This window comes from Archocentrus centrarchus, chromosome 4 (assembly GCF_007364275.1).
Source record: "Archocentrus centrarchus isolate MPI-CPG fArcCen1 chromosome 4, fArcCen1, whole genome shotgun sequence".
In the NCBI taxonomy this organism is placed as follows: Eukaryota; Metazoa; Chordata; class Actinopteri; order Cichliformes; family Cichlidae; genus Archocentrus; species Archocentrus centrarchus.
Window position 1 is genome coordinate 12,210,337 of NC_044349.1, and position 23,375 is coordinate 12,233,711.

Below are 23,375 nucleotides of genomic sequence, written 5' to 3' on the forward strand. Positions count from 1 at the left end.
GGACAGAAGAACCGACAGGCTTAAAAAATGTATCAACAGCAGATGAACAGTGTCTGAAAGTCATGTCCTTAAAAAATAGGGAAAAATCCAGCAAAGGCCTGACACAGGACCTGAGAGATGAATCTGGCCCTTCAGTTGATCCATCTACCGTTCACTGAAGCCTCATCAGAAATGGTGTTTGAGAGGAGGTACAACAGTGTGTCTACAGCCATATGGTGGAGACTGTCATGGTTTGGAGCTGCATGTCAGCCAGTGGTGTTGGAGATCTTGTCAAAACTGATGGAATTATGAATGCAGAAAAGTACTGCCGGATTTTGATCTTCCATGCATCATCTTGGCCACAGCTTCATTTTTCAGCATGACAGTGATACCAAACACTCAATGCAATAAAGACATACCTGGTTAGAAAAACACACAATAGCCTCCTCAGAGTCTAGACCCTACATTATTGAAGCAGTGTGGTATCATCTTGACAGAAGACAGAAGACAAGGTGGCCACCATCCAAAGAAGAGCTTTGAATGTTCTTCAGGAAGCCTGGAGAACTATTCATGAAGACTACTTCAAGAAACTATAAGAACGCTATAAGAGACTATAAGAGAGTTCAGGCTGTGTTGAAGAGTGAAGCACTGTACCGTATTCCCACCAAACAGACCTATCACAGTTACACTTTTGGGAAGATGCACATCAGGCTACACCATAGATTTAAATGCAGTAGTATAAATAAAGAGTTTTTCTGCTGGAAGCACCGTTGGAAGCACTAGCTTTCTCAGCTGTTTGCAGAAGCGCATGTTTAGGTTGCACCCTACAATAATACATAGGATAACATTTCCTAAAAAATGTGTGCCCAGAGACCAGCGGATCAGAGAGGGCGAAACCAACCAGATGTATAACACTGATCACAGCTGTTTTTGTTTTCCCCACAATTAGGCACTTTGATTAAACCAGGGCCTATGTGGGTGGTATTTTAGCACACAGGCAACAGTACAGCAAGGTTGGTCAATACGCTTGTGTGTGTGTGTGTTTTGTTTTTTTAAAAACCACCTCCGCTAAACCATCTTCTGAAAGCACCTTAAACAAAAACCACAGAATGTATTTATAGCACTGACAGCCATTTATCATAAAAGGATGTAAAGTCCCTCACCGTGCTCAGCATGGCTCATACTTTGTGTTCACATCTATGTTCTTGCAGGGCATCAGAACGAGACGGTGCTCCTGATTTGATAAAGGCCTAATGGAGTGAATACAGGAGCTCAACAGCCTTTGAGCTTTCAGTTTATATAATTTAAAATAGAAGTGCTTTGGAATTAGATGCCCATGGGAAACTACTGTGATTCTTCTATGATCAAAGCACTTTTGTGAAGTTGCCCAACTAAATAAAGTTTGAGGAATTTTCATATTTTTGTTTGTGGAGCAGCTGAATTAACATGCAGAAAGCTACAAAACTGCAAGAGACTGCTGAATACTGTTTTGTCAGTTCTATATACCTTATTTTCATCATTATTTGCTTGCTTATTTTATCTAGAAAAAGTCTTATGAAGCCTTATTTTATTTGAAAAAAAGTGATAATCAACATTTTAGGCATGTCAGGGTAGTTTTTAAAGTATGCTGACCAATACTGGCTTTACATGGGTCCAAAGATGTGTGAAATGGGGACTGCAAACTGGGGTTTTAGCACAGGCTGTGACACAGCTATTGAAGATTAAGGAAAGGAATTAAGTTGGGTGTGTGTTTGTTCTATCCCCTTCACGTTTGTCTATAATGCCCTTGTCATCATGAGAGTGGGGTTAATCAGATTACATTTTAGGTTGCAAAGCTGGAGCTAGCGATATAATGAACATTATGTCCTGGCGGGTTGATTATCAGCCATGTCATCACAAAAGCCTGTTGTACACCAGCTGGAACTGCTCTTTATCCTCTCACCCGAAACTTAATTAAAGTTCTGGTTGGCATTAAAATAAGTAAAATGTGGTACTATAGGTATTTCAGTTAATTGCAAGGCAGTGTAATCATAATAATGCATGCAAGATTGTCTCTCACAAATGTTGTACCCTTGGGGTATGAATTCAAAAATTAATGCTTTTGTACTGTTGCAGTGAATGTAAAACTTCATTTCATGGTGTAGAAACTGTGTTCATGTTCTAAATTAATTTTAATTATAGTAAAACTTTGTTTTCTTTTATAAATGAAGCCAGTCTAATGCGGTTATCTGCTTTGAAAGTAATGCTGTCCAAACACCTGTATGTAATGACCATGTATATTTTTCATGAACTGATGTGTGTTCTATTTAATATTTAACACTCACCTTCCTTTCTTCTCTTTTCTCTTCTAGGAACCTATAAAATCCAGGGCGCCGCAGCTCCATTTGGAGTATAGATTTTACAAACAGTTGGGAAATTCAGGTGAGAGAGCTTCAGTTTGTATAATATTTTTTCCCCTCTAATTGACAGTGCAGTCATGATTACCTGAATGTGAATGGACATTTTCATACTAGATTAACGTGGGCTGCAAGTGAAAACTTGCATGAGTACCTGTAGTCAAAGATGGGTGGGTGATTGAATTTTATCTTCAGTTAGGGTTGGTCATTGTTGGTTATAAAACAAGTTAAAAAATGATTATTGGGCTCCTTTTCACCACCTTCTCTCATTTTGTCTCGTTTTATAAATCCAGCGCACTCATTTTTCTTTAGTGATTTGCTTTCACACCCTTTTACAAGGCAAATTCACTCACTGGTTAGTTTATCTCAAGTCAAGATATTGGATGTGTCAACAAGATTGAGCTCTAACTTTACTTCCTTCTTCTACGGGAAGTATAAATCATTTCAGGGTTTTCATAGCTGTGACCTGCAATGGCTCTGCCAAGGCTGGTGAGGTCTAGGCCTCTCATTGCTCTTGTCTGCAGCTGCAGACTTCTCATGTTGGAGGTTACTCACGGCAGTGACTGGTAGTTGCACCTGCATGATGAGCTTCACAGTCCACCCCACCCATTTAAATTTCAGGTTCAGTCAAATTGTATTTACAGTTCTACTATTTAAAAAGGCATTCTTTAAATAAAGTTCAGTAAATTATGGGCTTACTAAAGTTAATGATTTTTAGATAATAGAAACGCCCAAAAATAGAATGACAGACTGCTCCAGCCAGCCTCATTCTACTAAGTTGAATTTTACTGTACTTTTATCTTTGTACATCTGTGGGCCCAGAGGATGCTGCCAAAGTCTGCTTAAGATTTTTTTCCTAATTTTATCTCAGACTTTCCTCTCCTACAACAATGACCAGAACATATTACTGATGCATAGCTTTTTACAGATGGTGGAAGAGGTGGAAGACTTGAGCACTGGGAGGGAGTGGGTAGTTGGTAGTTTGGAGTGGCTCACTTGTAGGGGTGTGCGATATATATCGTCTACGATAATATCGCAATTGCCATGTTAACGATGTGTGAGTGACATTATCGAGTATGCTAATGACTGGGGGAAAAAACAACAATCAAAATGCCTCAGCTCCACGCATTCACTACTTTATGCTTTAGTATAGGCTGCTGCGCGTACACATTGAGAGCGCCCATACTGTGTGCTAGCATAGCTGTCTAAACAGCACACCTAAGGCTGGAAAAGAATGAACACACTGCGCCAGGGGAAGAAATTCAGACATGGCCAGCCTTACAGTCTGCCGCCTTAGATTTAATTCCGAGGTGAGGAGGTGGTTTGGATTTGAAAAGACTGACAATGATCAAAAGACTGCAGTTTGCAGACATTGTAAGAAAGTGGATAGCTTGACAACTAACCTGTTCCACCATCAGCGAGTATGAGGACTATGAAAAGTTTCAGGAACCCGCTGTCCAAGACAAACCTAAATCAGCTAAGGTGTCTGGCAAAACACACACTCAGCAAACTTTTGGATAATACGCTGAAGCAGTCTACCAAAAAACGGGTTTCTGATCAGATGAAGGTGTATATTTTCTGTGATTTATTTATTTTTGCTATAATGTAGGAGGAATCCCCCTGAACAGCTTCTTTTTCTATTTTTTTTTTCTTTTTCCATTCTGTCAAGTCTTCCGTATTGTGCAATTGCTTTTGAAAAACTCGCCTAAGTTAATGTGTCAAAAACACTAATTTAATCTGGAGTGGTGGCCTAGGGGAGAAGAAGAGGGTTCATCACTGAGAGGACCCTGGTTCAAAATCCTCGGGCTGGCATCACTGTGGGTCCCTGAGCAAGCCCACCCCCCCCCCAGGTTGCTCCCCGGGCGCCCTTTGGCTGCCCCCTGCTCCATGCTGTGCTGTGTATACTACATACTCCATGTGTGTGATGGGTTAAATGCAGAGAATGAATCTCACTGCATGTATATGTATGTGACAAATAAAGCTCTTTCTTCTTCTTCTAAATCTTATACTTGACTAGCTTGCACTTCTTTTGCGAACACATTTTTAAATAATGCAAAATATTGTTTATTATTGCTATTGACAAATTCACAGAAAATACCGAGATATTTTTTGTCTATATCACACACCCCTACTCAGTTGTCTGATTTGTGTGTGTTTTGTGGAGAAGTTTTTTGTGTGTGTGTGTTTGCGTGCGTGTGTCCAATCCAAGACCAAGTCATCTGTCATTAAGTATATACTGATATCAACTTTCAGTTGTTTTCCTTAAAGTAAGCTTACTTGGTCGATTGTGAGATGCATTTTGGGTTTTTTTGTTTCTTTGTTTTTTTTTTTTTTTGATCCATGGAAAAGGGTTGGTGTAGTAAGTTTGCATTTCTAAATAGTCCACTGTCTGTTTTATTTTTGTACCACTGTACGTGCTGCATGTTTGTGTGTGCTGTTTTAAATCTGCTCCAAATGGTCCTGTTGTTGCAGTGATTCTCCCCTGTCTGTCAAGTAAAGTGCATGTGTCCTGGTCTAATTTAGTGACACGTGCCTGCTTCTTGGCTCCTTGTGCCTGAGCAAAAACCCTCCACTGTTGATAAGGAGGTGGGGCATTAGGGCAGTCCTTGGCTATTTATAGCTGGCCCTCTACAAGCATTCAGGCCATTATGGTGTCTACTTGGATAGCTTCCCTAGTCTCCCTGGTCACAGTATTCTCTGGCTTTCTAACAGGCTGTGGGGAAACAGTCTAAGGTGCATTGCTGACAGGGTGTGGCTTGTTTGTCTAGATGACTGTCTTTGGTGTAATCTCTTGATTCGAGCTGTAAGCTAATCTAACACAATGCATGTCCACAAAGACGTCTACCCAATGGTCATCTCATGTGCCATTTCCCCTCATTATAGCAGAGGATTCCTCAAGTCCAGGCTGGGTTCTCTCTGCCTTTGGATGTTTCCTCTGATACATTGAGCACATTGTGGCCATTCCTCCTTTCAGTGAGACCACTGTTGACTTTTAGCTTTGCTTTTTATTATCTTAGTTCTGCAGATATGTTATCAAGGTAACAGAATGGGTAACTAAACTTTACTACTGCAAACTAATATATATATATATATATATATATACATATTATTATTATTATTATTAGGGGTGGGACTCGATTAAAAAAATTAATCTAATTAATTAGGAGTTTTGTAGTTAATTAATCGAAATTAATCACATTTTAATCACATTTAAATATTTAACATGATAAATATTAATTTAAGTTTGGTTGACGAATGAATCAATATACATGCTTGTTTTAACAGCTTATTTTGAATTAAAGACTTAAATTAAACCACAAAAAGGAGAAAAAGTTCATTCTCCGTTTAACCAGCTACTTTTCCACAGCTGTGCTTCGCACTCACAGTTGCTGGCGACATGAGCTACGCAGAGGTGAGGACAGGCGACGCTGATATGAAGGCTAGACCGTCCAATTTCACAGTTGCTCACCTCCGGCCTTTGCGGTCTTCGTGGGCTGCAAAGGACTGTGGGCCGGGTCCTTCGAAGGATGCGGCCCCTGAATTTTTGACATCGTGCATCGATATAATCGGTATGCCTGGAACTCGTGCACTGAGAAACGTTCCACGGTGCAAAGTGCGATTAAAATGCGTTAAAATTTTTAATTCATTATTTTCCCCGTAATTAATTAATCGAAATTAACGCATTGAAGTCCCACCCCTAATATATATATATATATATATATATATATATATATATATATAATATATGTCTGTCTGTCTGTCTATATGCGCCATTACACCACTCTTGGCACTATTATTGTTATAGATATGTTGTGAATCATCTTTTCAGGTCTGAATTTTCTTATTAAAATATGTGGAAACTTGAAAGTCTGATTACAAATATATACATTAAAATACATCTCAGGTTTCCCATTGAAGCACGAGCTTGAAAAATCTACCTATATCGGTTATCAGGTACATTTTTTTTTTTTTTTTAAACTCATTACACCACACTTTGTTCTTCAGTCTATTGTCTGCACTCAAACTGATTTTTATTGGGGAAGATATTTGATTTTCCCTTTCCACCTGAAGTTGACACCGATGCTACGCCCTATAAGTGTGAAGTTAAGCGATCCTCCCCATTCCTCTGTTGTTCAGTAGTCATCATAGCCATCAGGGATGCTTAAAAACAAGTGATCATTGACCTTTTAAAGTATCCCCAATGCAGCTCAATGCCATTAATCCCACACATGGCACTGTTGGGGTGTTTTAGTCTTCCCGTGTCACTCATTGGGACAAAGCAGCCCAGTGTATCACACTGCTTCTGCCAGCTTGCCTTCTTCCCAAAAAACTGGATCCATGAGCAATGACGCACATGCACCTGGGCGTGCACAATAATTGTCAATCATCAGACCAGGCAATCTTCTAGGACCACTTCCTGGTCCAGTTCTGATTCACACATGCCCATTGTGAGTTGGATGGGGTCAGCATGGTCTCTGTGAATGACTACAGACCTCCATATGCAGCAAACTCTGATGTCCTTCTTTTTTGTTTGGATGACTTTCACTGGGTGAAATTAGGATTCTCAACAGTTTGTGCTGCAGTAGCACTGCTGTAACAACCCTACAGGCCAGCTTTCCCTGAGGCCCTAGTCAGAGTTTCTCTCTCCACTTTTTGTTTTTCTTCCATCACATTGTCATTTGAACACTACATCCCTGGCCTAGTCAGGTATAGGGCTGCAACTAAAGATTATTTTGGTAGTTGAATAATCTGTCAATTATTTTATTGATTAGTCAACGATTATTTCAATCTTACCTCAACTGTTCAAGCCTGCCCACCTATTAACATTACCTTGTCTCTTCTCACAATTAAAGTAATGACCCATAAAAATACAAGTTTGAAACTGATCAAATGTATTTTTAGCATTAATTTGACTATCACAATAAATATCAAATACCATTATAACAGGATAATCAAGCTTATTCACTTTAACCGTCCGTGGTTTAATTTGTTTTAGGTTGGTGTAAAGTATGCTCCTGTTCTAAACAGGTGCAGTAATAGTGATTTCATACCGACCTGTGCCAAGTATCTTGTGTTTTAATTATTTGAAAATCGAAGCATGCACACATAAATTGTTTCTGTGATGAGGCCCATTTATTTGAAATAGAGGATGAGCTCAGGCTGCTTTCTGATATTAGGAAATGTTCAGATTCAACAGGTGGTGACATAATGTTGCCAAGTTTTGCAAACATTGTGTGTAAATCAAGAAGATGAATAATGGGAAATGTCTCTCTCTCTTTTTTTTTTTAATCTCAGTCTTTTGCTACTTGCATAACACTATGGAGGTACAGTATTACAGTTGAACAGAGAAGCCTCATTTCCAACTGAACACTGCCCAGTACATGGTGATATGTCAGGAAGGCTCACTTGACTGTCTAGCATGGGAGGAATCAAGGCGATAGATTAAATCTACTTATGTTGTCAACTTGGCTTAATGGGGACATGTGACCCTGTTAGTCCTGCCCAACCCGAGAGCCTCAAATATGTCACAGCATGGACTACTCAGCGCTTAACGCCCAGGAGGAGCTTATCTGCACACTATTAATTCTCTCTTGTCCTGAACAGATCCCAGCTGCTGGGAATCCTGCCTCCCACTTTGCATATTTTTGTCAAAATTGAAAATAGGTCTGGTATTGCAGTTGGTCCTGCTATCAGTAGCAAACCAGCTAATTGCCATATCTTATTATAATTTACTGGTGACAAAAAAGTCTGATACTCCTTGCTCACTGGATTCTACTTTAGTCACTTTACTACTGTGGACAGGAGAGTGGCTTCAGCTCCATCTTCCAGTTTATATAGACTAGCTGTCATTTAATGGCATTTCACAGGCCAGTTTGAATCAGCTCATCAGATGTTATGTAATTAGGGTCATTTGTATGGAGTTCTCTTCTCAAATATTATGACTGTTAATATTCACAATCATTATGAAGGCTTTTGATGGCATGATGCATCATGTTGGTGACACAGGATCTCTGCTGATAATGTTTTCTGCAATCATCGAGGCTCATCCACCCACCTGCTCTCACCCTGCAAAATCATGTGCTTTATGTGTTTACTGCTGCTGGTATTATTCTAAGTTAGATTGATAAGATTATTTTAATAACTGCGTCCTTAAGCTGGGGTGTCATCCAGCCACACACCTCTGCAGAGGTTAAAATCTAAAGTTATCTGGTAGAATTAATAATTAACTTAAGTAAAGCCAACAAAAGTATTGCTGTTTGATCCTCACACTGCTGGTTTTTAACCTCACTGCATCTTCTGGGATTGTTGTGCTTTTAAGCTGTGTGGCATTTTTAGCTCCAGGCTCAGTCTGTGCAAGCTTGAGCGCTGATCATATTTCAACAAGCAGTGGACCTAATGGAAGTCTCTGCTTCTCCTCCTCCCCACAATGGACTCTACTCCATATTCTAAATCTTTAATATGGATTCTCTCCCTTCCCAGGCCTCTCCTCTTTGCCCCTCAAGTCTGATATTTTATTGTAGGGCAACATTGTCTTCAGCTACCATGATACAGCCTTTGCTCTTACTGTGTTCCCTGAGAAGGCCTGCTTGGAGTTACAATTGGGTGGATTGTCTCAAATTGTCAAGACAGCAGGGGTCAGAGTGCCATTGACATTGGCTTGCATTGAAAGCCAGAGCCTTTCTCACAATGCTGAACACACAATTTATATTTATGTACAAATTTATATTATGGCTAGCCTAGAGTCATAGCCATTTATCCTAGCAGTGGCTTTTCTGTTTGCATTGTGTTATTGAGAGGATTTCTGTCTTTTTATGCTTGAGTTGATAACATCTTCTTTTGCATAGCTATTGTTACATCATGGTATATATTACATTTTTGTCAAAAATCGCCCCGTTACTTCTAGCTTTTACCACCAGTCATTTTTAGACTTTTTCTTGCAGCTGCTATGAGTACAAGCTTTGCTCACATCCACCAGCAGAAGATTTTAATACAAACTGTGCTCTCTTATTGGGATGACTTGAATGCCCTCTAGATTTGGGCCAAGCTTTGACGAGCAAGCCTCCCAGTGATCTGTCATCACTGCCTCATCTGTCATATAGACCACAGACATGCATTTAATTGGAAGTTCCAAATTGGCCATAGGTCTTGATGCATGTTAGATAAAGCACTGAAGTGCATAGAATAAAGTTCTGTATGAATATGTTTAAAAAACAAACAAACAAATAAAAAAAGATAAATGTGGTCTGTAGTGTAAAGTGCTTTGAGTGGCCAGTAAGACTAGAATAGTGCTATATAAATGTCAATACAGTCAATTCCATCATCACCAGTGAAATGCTAGAGACTAAAGTGCAGGCAGATGTGCTTGTTTGAGTTGTGCCCACTGTAGGCATGTTCCTGGTAGCTGAGTGACTAGCTGTTATTCAAATGAGAGAAAAATACCTGACTAGTCTTAAAGTCAGAAAACATTCTTGTTGCTCAGATCCCTAGCCCTTTAAACAACTCATTCATCTCTATCTCTGTATATATGAGCTTGAACAACCTTTTATTATTATTATTTTTTTATGCAAATTTGAAGTTTGGAGCACTGTTGTGGTGTAGAACCATTGAAGTCTACAAAATGTAGATGATGGTCTGCAACCAGTCTGTGGGCTACTCTTCTGTTATTGCTCCTGTAGCCAGCTGCTGAGAATACTGAAGTTATAACACACAAAGAGCTGATATCTTTGTTTTCTTTTTCCCACACTTATATGTGGTGAACTCTGCTGCCCCTCCCTTTCCTTTTCATCAAATCAGAATTTGACCTATGCACAGCATCATCCCTGTTGAGCTACACAGTGCTTTTTTTTTTTTTTTTTTTTTGGAGTTTTGCACACAAGCATGTTTGTGTAGGTTGCATACCCATAATCCTTCCCTCTGTGTGGCCAAATACCTATGCAAATAGACACAAACGTGGTACCACGAATCATGCATTAATCTATGACCTTTCTCACCTTGGATCTGAAGCCTGGAGGCACATGAGGCAAAATGTTACAAGACTACCAAAATAACAACAACAACAAAATCAAGATAAACAAGTCTGTTATTCTTGTGACTTAGTAAAAATGTAATATATGCAGTACTTAACAAATTTATTAGACCACCTGTCATTAACAACAAGAAAACACAAATATTTTAGAAGTCTGTCAAAAAACTTCTGTTCTTATTTACATGAATGCAAGTAAATAACTATAATTTGACATCTTAATCAACAAATAATAATGTGCTTTACTATTTTTTTCTGCTTTTTATAAAACAGTAAATTAGAAAATTCATGGATAACACTAATTATATTTTAACATTAAAAATATTATCTTAATTAATATTTTTAATGTTAAAATTGCACATACTGGTGGATAAACCATTACAGACAGACATAAAAATGACTTTGGTCATAACTAATATTGTTAATTTAGGGCAGCTGTGGCATGATTACATGGGTCTCATAATTTTTTTTCCCCCCAGTGAGCTCTGAATTGCTGAGTGTGATTTTTTATTTTTTGTGTGTGTGTGTGTGTTTTTTTTTTAAAAAAAAGAAAGTTTGATAGTGCTGGATCCTCACAGATCTCGGCAGTTCATTTTGTTGTGGTAACAACAAAGACTGAGGAAACAGCAGCCTGAGGTCAAATAACTTTACTGTATTACATGGGCACAAACTGTAGTTGAGATTTGAATCTTCCCTAGTGGCTTTCAGATATGCACTCATGTTTTTTGAAAAATGAAGCAATAGTTTACTGTGTGCTGTGTTGTTCCATGGAAAAAGCAAACTGTTGTGTTTTGCCACGCCCCAGAACTTCCACTGTCAAAACAACAATATACTTCAAGAAAGTAAATGCTGCCGGGTCAATCCTTCCACATTTTTCAGAAGTCCTTCACACAGCCTTGAATGGGTGTGTCAGTTTCTGGTAACAAAGGCTTTTTTTTTTTTTTTTTTTTTAACAGTTATTGGCTGGGTGCTGCTCACATTCACTGACACCTTTCCTTTTAATCCTACTTCAGAGGACAAAAAACACTAAGCCACTCCTGTTACTGACAAACCCTTTGAGGCAAGCAAACAGAAGTGTAGTTTGTCTTTCCTCCCACTCTCTCTTATCAATAAACGAGGGCCATAATTCAGCACATGAAGCACTTTTGACAGTATTAGTGTTGTATGGTATTATTTTGTACTTGGCAGGAATATATATATATTTTTTTTGGTACAAAATGTTAGTAACAGAAAGATCAGTGTCACATTGAAACTAAAACTCATTCTCAAAAGTGATTATGTAATATTTACCAATAACTGTGTTGCAGTCAATTAATTTATAGAGTTAGATCTAAACAAAATTCACTAACTTTGTTGTTGCTGTTGTGTGTCTCCGCAGAGGGAATCCCTCAGGTGTACTATTTTGGTCCCTGTGGGAAATACAATGCCATGGTGCTGGAGCTGCTTGGGCCCAGTCTAGAGGACCTGTTTGACCTCTGTGACCGCACCTTCTCCCTCAAGACCGTCCTCATGATAGCCATACAACTGGTAAGGCCTAAAATGGGAAAACAGCTTGCTTTTGTGACCTCGTGCTTCCCAGAAAATATAGCAGAACTATTGTAAAGTATTTGCCTGGAGAATTAGGGGGAAAAAAACTTTATCATTGGAGCCAGAAATGGAGTGGAGAAGAGTCCAAAATTATGCAGCAAACAGTTCCTTATTCATCTTGTATCAGGTGTAGTCCATATGTAGTCTTTTTTCACAAATTTACTTTGAGACTAAATCCAGTGTTAAAATCTTAGCCTTATATATGATAACAGCAGTAAGATATTCCATCAACATGACCAGTCACATGATGTGAGAGTATGAGAGAAATCTATGCATGTAAAACTTAACACTTAATTTTTTTTATTTGAGTAAAGAAATTAAGTAAAGATACATGCACTGTGGGTAATATTAATATCCAAATTAGAATTTGATCTTATAAACCTCTGCTAATGATGTTAGTGTATATATGTCAGCTATGCTTTTGCAGTGTTTTTTTTTTTGTTTGTTTGTTTGTTTGTTTTGGCTTCACTTAACATCTTGCTGGTTGGTTTTTCTTTTTATCACCCTGAACACAAACTGCTTTGTGTTGCTGTTCAGCTTGCCGAGCGTTTAAAACCTCAAATATTAACACTGATTCCCTGATTGCTCGTCTAGATAACGCGGATGGAGTATGTCCACACCAAGAGTCTGATCTACAGAGATGTGAAGCCTGAAAACTTTCTTGTTGGGCGGCCAGGAAGCAAGAGGCAGCACACCATCCACATCATTGACTTTGGTCTGGCCAAAGAGTACATAGACCCTGAGACCAAAAAACACATCCCCTATCGGGAGCACAAGAGTCTGACTGGGACGGCACGCTACATGAGCATTAACACACACCTGGGAAAGGGTAAGAACAGAACAGACCTGTGGTTTGATTAACCTTCTAAATTTGCATATGCCAACTTAATTTGCATTTATATTCAGTTTAATGTGAATGTCCTAACTGGTTTGCTCACAAATACAACAGCATTGCAAAACAAACAGCATTAACCTGATTTTACGTAATGTTATCTGTTTAATCACTGGCTGTTACTGTACCTGTTGGTGATGCATGGGATGCAGGGATAATTTACGCTTGTTAAATTAATCACATTTCTCTGCTGCCTAGTTTCATTTCTAGGTTATTTTGAAACATCTCTTCTTATTTTGCATCTGCACATTTTAAGTCTAACCAATAACCTTAGAGACCTGTATTACAAAGTCTGCTCCTCTGCTGCTAGCAGACCTGTCCTTCTTTGTGATTGGTCATATGCTCAAGTTGATAACCAGCTTCATGTGACCACTTAGCCTGATTGCCATTGTTGGTGTATGTGAAGCCTGATAAGGAGAAGATTTCCTTGGCATGTCGAACTTGATCATTGATTAGTTTGTTGCTTTAATCAGTTAGTTGGAGTGAAAACCGGAGTCTGCTGGTTCTTGACTGCACATGATTGACCATCCTCGTTTTACAGCCCAATAAAATGCTTTTAAGACTAGAACAGTGGAATTGTGCCGTATTTCTTTGAAGCCAGTGTTAATCTTGCCAGCTGGTTATAAAATATATTTGTTTCTCACAGCTAACTTAATTCTCATCCTGATCGTGTACTTCCAGAACAAAGCAGAAGGGATGATTTGGAGGCGCTGGGTCACATGTTCATGTACTTCCTTCGAGGCAGCCTTCCCTGGCAAGGCCTAAAGGTACTGTAGTGATTTGCTTGATATAATAAACATGTTGGCTCATGCTGATATAAACCAAACTCCTGTAATCCACTCAATGCGTGGCATAGTGGTTTGTCTTTTGATACTTACCACCCACTCAATCTTAGCATCCTCTCAGAGTGGTGACATTTTAGGGTCTTCTATTCATGCGTCGCTTTTAGTGGGTGAAACTGAAAAACTAAGAAATGGTTGAATAGACAAAGTTGTGTATTAAAATATTGTCTCTTTACTTTCCTGTTTAATTTACACACTTTTTTCTGCACAAACAATCAGATGCAGCAGGAAATCACCTTCTACACTTTCTTTGCCTCTTAACAGCTGAGAGAAAAGGCTTAAATGACTAAGAAACAGCCGCAATTGCAGGTGTCCAGTTTCAGCAGGCTGCAAAGTTGCTGTGGTTGCTTTTTGAAGGCAACAGTATCAAAGGTGTACATGGAACAGACTAGAAGACAAGACACCTCATCTGAACATTTGCTGTGTGGGTGGAAGCTCTTGGTAGATGAATGTGAGGGATGTATAAATGTGGGGGATGTCGGCTGGCTGTGGCCAAAACAAACCTCATCAACACGCAACAGGAGAGTGAGCCTGAAAATTCAGTGAAGCTTATTGATCAGTATATTGGCAGTTAAGCAACTCACATGGAGTTGTCACCTGCATGGAGTGTAAAACTATACAGTCCTGCAGGGTCCATCTGAATGGGTTGATGTAGAGCAGCACATTAAGAATTATTAACAGCGGAGGAGAGGCTGAAATTTAGCCTGTTTTAATAACCCCAGCTTAGAAGGTGGATAAAGTAGATTCAGAAGAACAACTCCATCATGTACAAATTTCAGCAAATATTGACAGTTGAGATGAGGTATATTGACAAAGATTTACATGTCACTTGGCATGTGGCAAAAGTCTCGCGAGCCATGGCAGTGTTGCGCTAATACAGGAGTCCAGTGCTGCACGTATAGATATTTGCATCTGTCTGACCAGTATAAAGCTGTTTTGAATTTTGTGTCTTTTCACGAGCACCTCACGCAGCAGTGCATTTGCTCAAATTTAGATTATAGTAAAATATATAGTACGCTGTAGTTTAAACATTTAAACTTGTTTCCCTTCCAGGCTGACACCTTGAAGGAGAGGTATCAGAAAATTGGAGACACCAAACGAGCAACGCCGATTGAAGTGCTTTGTGAAAGTTTCCCTGGTCAGTAGAACCCTAATGCTATTTTCCTTTTTTATGTTTAGTCTTCATTTATTCATTTTAAATTAAATTGGTGCACATTTGACATTATGATGTCTTTTGTTACAGAAGAGATGGCCACCTACCTGCGCTATGTGAGGAGGTTGGACTTCTTTGAGAAGCCTGACTATGATTACTTGAGGAAGCTCTTTACCGATCTGTTTGACAGGAACGGCTACGTCTTCGACTACGAATATGACTGGGTCGGCAAATCACTCGTGAGTGCTTTTTACTGAATCCACCTGACCTCTGCTACAATCCTCTGCTTGGATCATCAAGCCATGGCTGCACTTGCATTATTGCTCTCACTGTAATTATTTCTCAATAAAGCAAAACTAATTATTTTTGCAAACCCAATTACCAAAAGCGTCCTTCATCATGAAGGCATGAATATTATTATTTTGGAATACAGCCTTATTTATTTATTTTTTTTAATTTTATTTTGTCACTAAGGTTGTTTGGCTGGGGTTTTTGTTTGTTTGCTTTACAGCCCACACCAATAGGCCCTATCCCCAGTGATACGCCCCTGCAGCCCAGCAGCAGAGATAAAGCACAGCAGCAGACCAAAAACCAGGTGAGGTTATCAACAACATTAAAACACAACAGTCACCACACCCAACTACCAATCTAGCAACTCGGGTGACCACACAAACCAATCTTGTCATTCAGATTCATCCGCCAGGCCACTCTTGTTGTTTCCAACTGTAAGCAACTTCCTGTTCCTGTCTACATTCTGACTGGTTGGCAGTGACGCCCACCTCCTCCCCAATGTCTTTATCAGCCAGTAAAGTTGGGGGGGGGGGCAAAAAAAAAAAGAATGTCTTTGTAGTAAACTAAACGGGCACGTACCATTACGAGGGAGACTCTTCAGCTCCAGCTGTGAAACAGACCATCGTTTTTGGCTTCAATTAATTCTTCACACCTTGCCACTCTAAGCTCCAGTCATTGCATGCATGAGTTGAAAATGCAAATTGCATTGTTCACACCAGTAATGACAGGGTACAGACGGGTGACAAATAAAGGAGAAAAATCCAAAAGTTGTCTTTAGTAAGGTGCTGAGCTAACAGAACACCTTCTGGATATATCTCTAAAACTCTCCTGGAGGGATGAAAACGCCACTCCTCGGAAATATTCATCTCATTTTGTATTTTGAGGATGGCGGTGGAGAGTGATGTATTACATGGAAACTCAAAAATGTGCCTTAGGTGTACACTTGGGTTCATATCTCATGACTTCGGGGGCCATAGCAAACTATTCACACAATTTTCATAATGACCAAGCCAGTTGGTGACCCCTGTATGGACCTGGGCATTGCTAACCTGGAAGAGATCACACCTGTCAGAGCAGAAATATTTGATCATTGGCTGAATGTGCATAATATTGTGTGCACTGAAATGTCCCTTTAGGGATAAAAATAGGCCCAAACCATGTCAGAGATGCCAGAATCACTAGATCACTTCACTGTGGCGATGGAGGGTTCATGTTTTTCCTTTAATTTGTCATCCGTCTTTATTTGCTTAGTATGTGACAAAGTGTAGACTTTTTGTTGTTAATAGCATGCTATCCGAGCCTTGTTTTTTTGTTTTTCTTATTTTCTTTTATTTTTTTAGGGTTAATGATAGGATAATGATTGATAGGTTTTATTATACAAAGAAAAAAAAACTATAAAATCTATCTGATAACAAATAATGTTCCAGATCATGTTGTTGTACTGAGTGACTCATCAGTTCCAGTAAAGCTGTACAGGGAATCCATTTGATTTTATGATTGACTGACTTATTACTGTGGACTCTAGCCTCTGTTTTTTTTTTTTTTTTTTTATTGCGCTCTATTTAATATGATTGGCTTGGTAATAACTTGCTACCTTTTAAAGCTTGCAGAGCACCGCCTTCTGCGCCATGTACAGTACTCATGATTGTAAAACCTTTAACATCCTGGTTAAAACAGCTTATTGAAAGAAAGTACCGGTTGCCAGCCTCTGCAGCTAAACTTCACATTTATAGTCGGGAAAAGAGAAAAAAGTTTTTTAGGTCAAGAAAAGCACAGTGTAAAAACGCACCCTCTTTACTGTACTGTAAACTTGAGTCCACAGTTAAATTTCAAATAATGCTGCTCCCAGAATACCCAATAACTTAAAGGGTTGTGTGTGTTTTATTAGACTCAGCAGTGCCAGCTGAGCGGATCAAGGCTGTTTTCTTTATTCCTGCATGATTTTACTAGTGTTGATCTATGCTTCACATAAATTTTTGCTTCCCTCTACTCCTCTATTAACATAGTTTGTCTTAACAAGCCTGCTTCTGCTTGGGAGATGTCTTCTATAATTTTTGTTTTTGTTTTCTTTTTTTTTTTCTTTTTTACCCCCCCCCCCCCCAACCCCCTCATTGTCACTTCTCCTTCCACATTTCTGCCCTCACCCCCTTCTACCACATTGCCTCTCCCTCACCCCTGACCCATCACCCCACAACCTTCTCTATCCCCCCCTTCTCACCTCCTCAAAACCACCTGCCTCAACCCTTTTTGCTCTTTGCGTCAAGTCGCCTGAGCCCAAAGGAAGTGAGTCTCAGCCCACTCCCGTGACCAATAAGGAGACTCTGGGGTCGCACCTCACAGCTGAGCGGCTGGGGGGCTCTGTTCAGGTACTGCTGCTGCTACAGCTGCTGCTCTGATGGCTAATGCATGAAGCCACATAGTTTTGTCTGTGTCTGACCCCCCTCCCTCGCCCCTCACTGACTTCACACTGCCTGCCCGTTAAGCGCTCTGTCTCGACTGTGCTTGAATCAGACTGTTTGAATCCTGTGTGTCACTGCTCTGCCCGTCGGTCTGCTTCTAGGTTGCTTACATTGAAGGCCATGCAAAGATGACATCCAGCAGTTTGCAAATCTCATAAAAAATAAATACAGATTACTGTATGAATAAATAACAACACTAAAAAAAGGCATAAATAGCTCAGATTTTTGTTTTTGTAGATTTATGAAGAAAATAGAAGAGGAACCAAAACTGTGTTTTGTTTTGTTTTTTAGTCTTTGCTGTTTTCAATAAGTACATTATGTCACCAGAAATAAGAGGCCTCTGCAAAAAAAAAAAAAATATGTGGTGCAAAAACGCCACCAAGTGTCTGCTAATAGAATTGCAGTATTTAAAGGATAGGTTCACATTCTTGTCTTGCAGTCTGTATCCACATAACAGGTTTTCCTTGCAGTCTTTGTTTCTCTTGTTCAAACTGTCCACCAGCAGATTGATTTATGTGTTTCAGAGTGACTTTAGATAAAATCTTAAGCACTGAGGTTTTTTTTTTTTTTTTTTTTTAATTTAAAATTTTTTTTTTTTTTTTTTATTGTGGACATATTCAAAAGTTAGTCTAGGAACAGCAACAAGAAGAAATTTTACAATAAAAACTGACCTTAAAAGAGTGAATCATAGGAAAGGATTTCTTACCAGCCTCTACAGGCAGGAGAAATGATTGCATCAAGGAAAACCTTTGTCAGTATTTGTATGGATGCCTCATTTGTGTATTAAGACAGAAATGAAAAGTGTGAACCTGTCCTTTAATCTTTGCTGAAGTTGCTTTATTTGGCTCATTCTGGTTTACCTGCTTAACTGTTGTTCTTATCTGAGAGGGCTGATGACTTGGGATAGTCAAGGTGCATATTTTAATGTGAATGGCATTCTCCTGGAATCAGTCTGGTGTCCTCTAATGGTGCAGGTGATGAGCTCAACAAACGGCGAGTTGAACACTGATGATCCCACAGCTGGACACTCCAACGCTCCCATCACCGCTCCCACCGAGGTTGATGTACCTGACGAAACCAAGTATGGGAAAAAAACAAAAAACCCTCACTTTCACATACAGGAAACACATGTTTGTCTTTTTCAGCGCTGCTCATAATTGGATTGGGGTTCAATAACAAGTTCAAATCCAGAATTGGTGCCAAAAAACAAACATCCAAATCTTTTTATGTTCCTTATGATTAGCCCTTCAATTTAAAGACCTTCTTGTCTTTTGTTGGCTGGGTGCAGACAGCAGCTTACAGTCACAGTAATGAGCTGCAGTTTATGCTACTATATTAATGTTTGCATGCATTCTACTTAATTACAATTCAATTCAATTCAATTCAGGTTTCTTTATATAGAAATACAGAAATGCCTTCACATACACTGTTTGAAATTCATAGAGCAATATAAAGCACATGAGAAATCAGCTTTCCTCTTCCAAGATCTTATATTGGAACTGTTACTTGCTTTAAATGTGGCAGCCTACTTTATATTAAATAGTTCTCCTCCAAGTCTGACTAAAACATTGAGTATTTATCATTTATTGTTCTGTAGCCTCATGCATATACAAACCTGTAAACACCTGATTAGAATCCTGTTTCTGTACGTGGCCGAGCAGTTGGGAAGGAGTAAGAATGATAATAATGGGAGTTAAAGTTCACCAGCAGAGAGGGCGCCATTTTAACTGTTGCACATCAAGAATATAGTTGTAAAGTGTATGTATACAGCCAGGAGAGCCCTGGAGTTTTCCAGTAAAGTAGGCTAGACACATTTTATTATTAAAACTCTTTTATGTGCACTGTGACTCAACAGTCAGCTAATTAATTCATGTGAGCACACTGCTTTGGAAAAAAAAAAAAACACAAGGCAACGAATAGGCTATTTATTATTAATATATTCTTTTCTATTCCAAAATTTAATTTTTTTCAAGTTACCTTTCCACTTAATATGGGGGTAATTATAAAATTTAGAAACAATTACATCATGATCTTTCTGAAATGGGTCCTTACTTGCACCACAGCTCTCATCGACAATTGCTAGGTTATGTATTTAGCATCTTACACAGGCAGGCGGCTAGATTACCATGAAAGCGGTGAGCCATATGTGGCTTTTTGTTTGACTTCATGCATTTTTGGTAGGTTTGTTAACTATTAAGTTAATGTAACTTCAGCAACCATAGTTAAGACACAGATGATCCTTAGAGATTATCCCCAAATAGATGTTTGTAAGTGCAGAAAGATACTGCTCATGTTCAAAACCATCTGAAGCAGATCTAAGCTATTAAAGTCTACGAGTTTATAAATATTTATAATTACTTTGAAGATTCTCTTAAAAACTGATATAGAAAACATATAAACTGGGTCATAAAAAAATCATGAGATGTCTGACTGTCTCTAATGTCCCAGTTTAAAACCTTTTCATAGAAGTTGTTCCGGCTTTGATCCTCTTTAACGCGTTAATGCTTCAAGAGCCAATTGTGTTGTCCACGTTCCAGGTCAAAAACCTGCAGAGCCTGACTTTGTTATATTTTGCCCACTTATCCACAGGATCAATTTTAAATTGTCATTTAAATGTTGGATTGTCCAATAGGCTGCCGCTGATTGGTTCAAGCAGAAAACGATGTCACAGAATGGCCAAGTGCGCGTTTCACCTTGTTATAAAGTACGCTGCTACGACCGAGCACGTGGCCAAATCTTTAAAAACAGCAACCTCCCCTTCTACGGATGTGCGCTCATCCAGCATGATTGGCTGATTGCTAGTGGAGAATTCCAGTTCATAAAGGTTGCTGTGAGGTTTAGGTTTAGGCGTGCTATGGTGCGTGAGCGCTTTAAATGTCCAGGACTGAATATCTCATTTGTATAGATGTGTCTAAATACCTGCTTTTCTAAACAAAGTCATCCCTTTGTGTTTGTGCAGGTGCTGTTGTTTCTTCAAAAGAAGAAAGAGGAAAGCTCTCCAGAGGCACAAGTGAAAGAAGAGAACAGAGAGAACTTGAAACATTGTGGTCACTGTCAAGTTTTAAATGGAAGCAACTACACAGTCCCCCCCCCCCCCCCTTTCCCCTGCCCATTATCGCTTTCCAGCTCCTCCCCATCACCTCCTTACTCTGTTCACGTCATTCCCCCGTCACCATGTACCCCCCCCCCCCCCCCCCCCCCTTGATTTCTCTCTCGTTGCCAGTGCTCCTCGGCTACAGGCGAGTAAAAGGAATGTTGCAGTCGTACCGACTCCTCAACAGACTCGTGATTCCTTTACAGATGAAAAATAAACATACCTGCATTACGACGTGAGGGCAGGGGGGGGGGGCTTGAGAAAAACGTTAAAAAAAATAAATAAAGCTGTAACAAACTCGAATACCGTGGCGTGAATATGAAAAAAGATACTGTTTGAAACAGTTGTTGTATTCTAGATTCCATAAAGAACGTGTATTGTTCAAACAGTCAGCTGTTGATCAGGGGAAACCATTCAAGTGGTTCGAGTGAGAGAAATCTGCTCCTTTAGGAAATTGTTATTAATTTTTTTTTCTTTGGTGTGTGTTTTTGGGATCAAGATAAAGAGGAAAAGGTGAACTATGCTGATGTTGAATCTGAGAGACACAGGAAGCATTTCATCTATAAACCAGGATCTGGAGGATTTTATGTACTTTTTTTTTTTTTCCTGTAAGTGAATCTTCAGTTTTTGAAGTCAAATCCCTGCATTGAAAACTTATTTTTATGTTGTTGTGTTCTGGAGTTCAGTTCTTTCCTCACTCTGGCTTTCTTTTTTTTTCTGTCTGTCAACGTGGACTTTGTAGCACAGTCACTGGCCTCAGGTACTGTGGAAGAACGAGAGAAACCGATATTAAGCTCTCTTATTATTATTGCACTTTTGGGAAAAAAAAACAATTACAGTGGAAAACTTTAGGTTTGAAATTAACAATTAAGAAAAACAACTTAATAAAGACTGATCTAGGAAGAGTCCTTCACAATGCTTATATCTGAGTTATGGCTGAAAAATGTTGTCAATTTTCATGAAAAGAAAAGGATATGTCTTTTGATTTTTATTTCTTACATCAAAATAATTTACCAGGAAATCATAGTTTGTGCCTTTCTAAGTAAAATGTTTAAAGCTCAAGTGAGTGTCCCGCAATGGCATTTTATCTAATCTGACCTAATGCTCACTGGATTACTCGGTGTGTTTGTGTGTGTGTGTGTGTGTGCGCGTGTTTGTATTTTTGCAAAAATCTGGAGGTTTTGTAAAGGGATGTGACTCTGTGCACATCCCTTTCAGTCACTTATAGGCCAGTATGCATCCTTCTCTCTCCTGCTGTAACGACATGTCTGTACAGTGGTGGCAGTTTGGTGTGTGTGTGTGTGTGCTGCGCCACCTCAGCAAGATGCAACAGACGACAACCCAAATCTATCTGACCCATTGTTTAATTTCATCTGGAGGCCACAGATGGGCAGTTAGGTTAACTTGTTTAAAAGGTACATGTGATCCCAGACATTTCTGGGCTGTTGTTTCTGGTCAAACTGTACTGGACGGGGGATTTTTTTTAATTTGTTTGTTTTGTAACCTTTCCTGCGCCTGACTTCTGTTTCATGTAGCCCTTCAATACTTTGTCTTTTGTTCCACATGTCCGACAGCCTGCTGCCTCTGTATTCAACAGTGCCAAAGTTTCTCCAATAGCTTTGAAGACCGTCAGAAATATTTTCCCTTTAATTGTTTTGTTGCATTTCCTGTAACAGATGAAGAAAGAACAGAACAGTCAAAGTTTAAGCTGAAGTGGATGTGATGTCATGACCTCTGGATTTGTATGGGTTTCCTTGTTAAAAACCTAAGATCCTACATTTCCCATAGTGCAACTGGGCAACATCTTTCTTCACAGCTTCACCCTTTGTTGTGATCATTGTGACCTTTTTTTGTTTTCCATCTTGACGTCACAAATCGGTGGCATACTCCTTTAAGGACCCATCACGCAGGATTCATGTGATTGATGACGTAAAACGCAGGACATGCCACATTAGGTTTCCAAAAAGTGATCTTACAAACATGTCAGTGGCAACAAATAGTTTACAGAATGCTTAAGATTTAATGTTTTATTTTATTTCGACCAAGCACAACCTCAGGATGTATTTGAAGTCACACCAGACATTGGTCTGCTGCATAATTAGCTTCTTATGAATTTATGTTTTAGCTTCTCAGTTAAGTGATTTTTAATTTATGAAAGGGGAGATAAATGTGTCTGAGCAGGTTTTTGAGGACAAGTGTGCTTAAATAAGTCATCATGTGAAGAAAGAGGAGCCAGCTGTCTTTAGTAGCAGTGTTGTAATTCAGTAAATCATGGCTTCACTTAGACAGTGTACACCGCAGTAACCCAAACACAAAACGAAGGGGTTCCGAGGATGACTCGGGGTGGTCCAGTGGGCTATTGATGGCTGAGAAGATTTTTTTTAAAAGCCTATTAAGTCAGTCCTTTAAAAGTGGGCGGGGACCCGGCTTTGCATAATCACTGCAATTATTAATTTTATAATTGAGGAATTTTTTTTTCTGGAGATGGCGGGGTTGACCCATGTAAATTCTGCTCTCTATCTCTTAGTGTACCTACTTGCATTATGTATTTGTAAATATGACAACGACAGATCTCTAATTGTGAATAAAGGAAAGTTTTATCACAGGAGTCAACGTGGAGCAGTTTGTGCCTGCTGATCGCTCTTTATCAGTCTGCAGG

The 23,375-nt window shown here is 39.3% G+C and overlaps 1 protein-coding gene across 11 annotated transcripts in view; it reads left to right on the plus strand.

Annotated features, from left to right (window-relative positions):
* The window catches only part of csnk1g2b (casein kinase 1, gamma 2b), a 41,034-nt gene extending 20,244 nt beyond the window's left edge, over positions 1-20,790 (plus strand). For 8 of the 11 annotated variants that reach the window (XM_030726810.1, XM_030726813.1, XM_030726809.1 and 5 more), the window contains 10 exons: positions 2,331-2,400; positions 11,777-11,925; positions 12,580-12,814; positions 13,559-13,644; positions 14,773-14,857; positions 14,963-15,111; positions 15,384-15,467; positions 17,428-17,529; positions 18,597-18,703; positions 20,582-20,789. In XM_030726810.1, the coding sequence (XP_030582670.1) occupies positions 2,331-2,400; positions 11,777-11,925; positions 12,580-12,814; positions 13,559-13,644; positions 14,773-14,857; positions 14,963-15,111; positions 15,384-15,467; positions 17,428-17,529; positions 18,597-18,703; positions 20,582-20,636 (1,122 nt within the window). In that variant the 3' untranslated portion in view covers positions 20,637-20,789. Of the gene's footprint in view, positions 1-2,330; positions 2,401-11,776; positions 11,926-12,579; positions 12,815-13,558; positions 13,645-14,772; positions 14,858-14,962; positions 15,112-15,383; positions 15,468-17,427; positions 17,530-18,596; positions 18,704-20,581 lie in introns of all 11 variants that reach the window. The other 3 variants (XM_030726818.1, XM_030726820.1, XM_030726819.1) reach the window with 3 other exon arrangements.
* Positions 20,791-23,375: the final 2,585 nt, after the last annotated feature.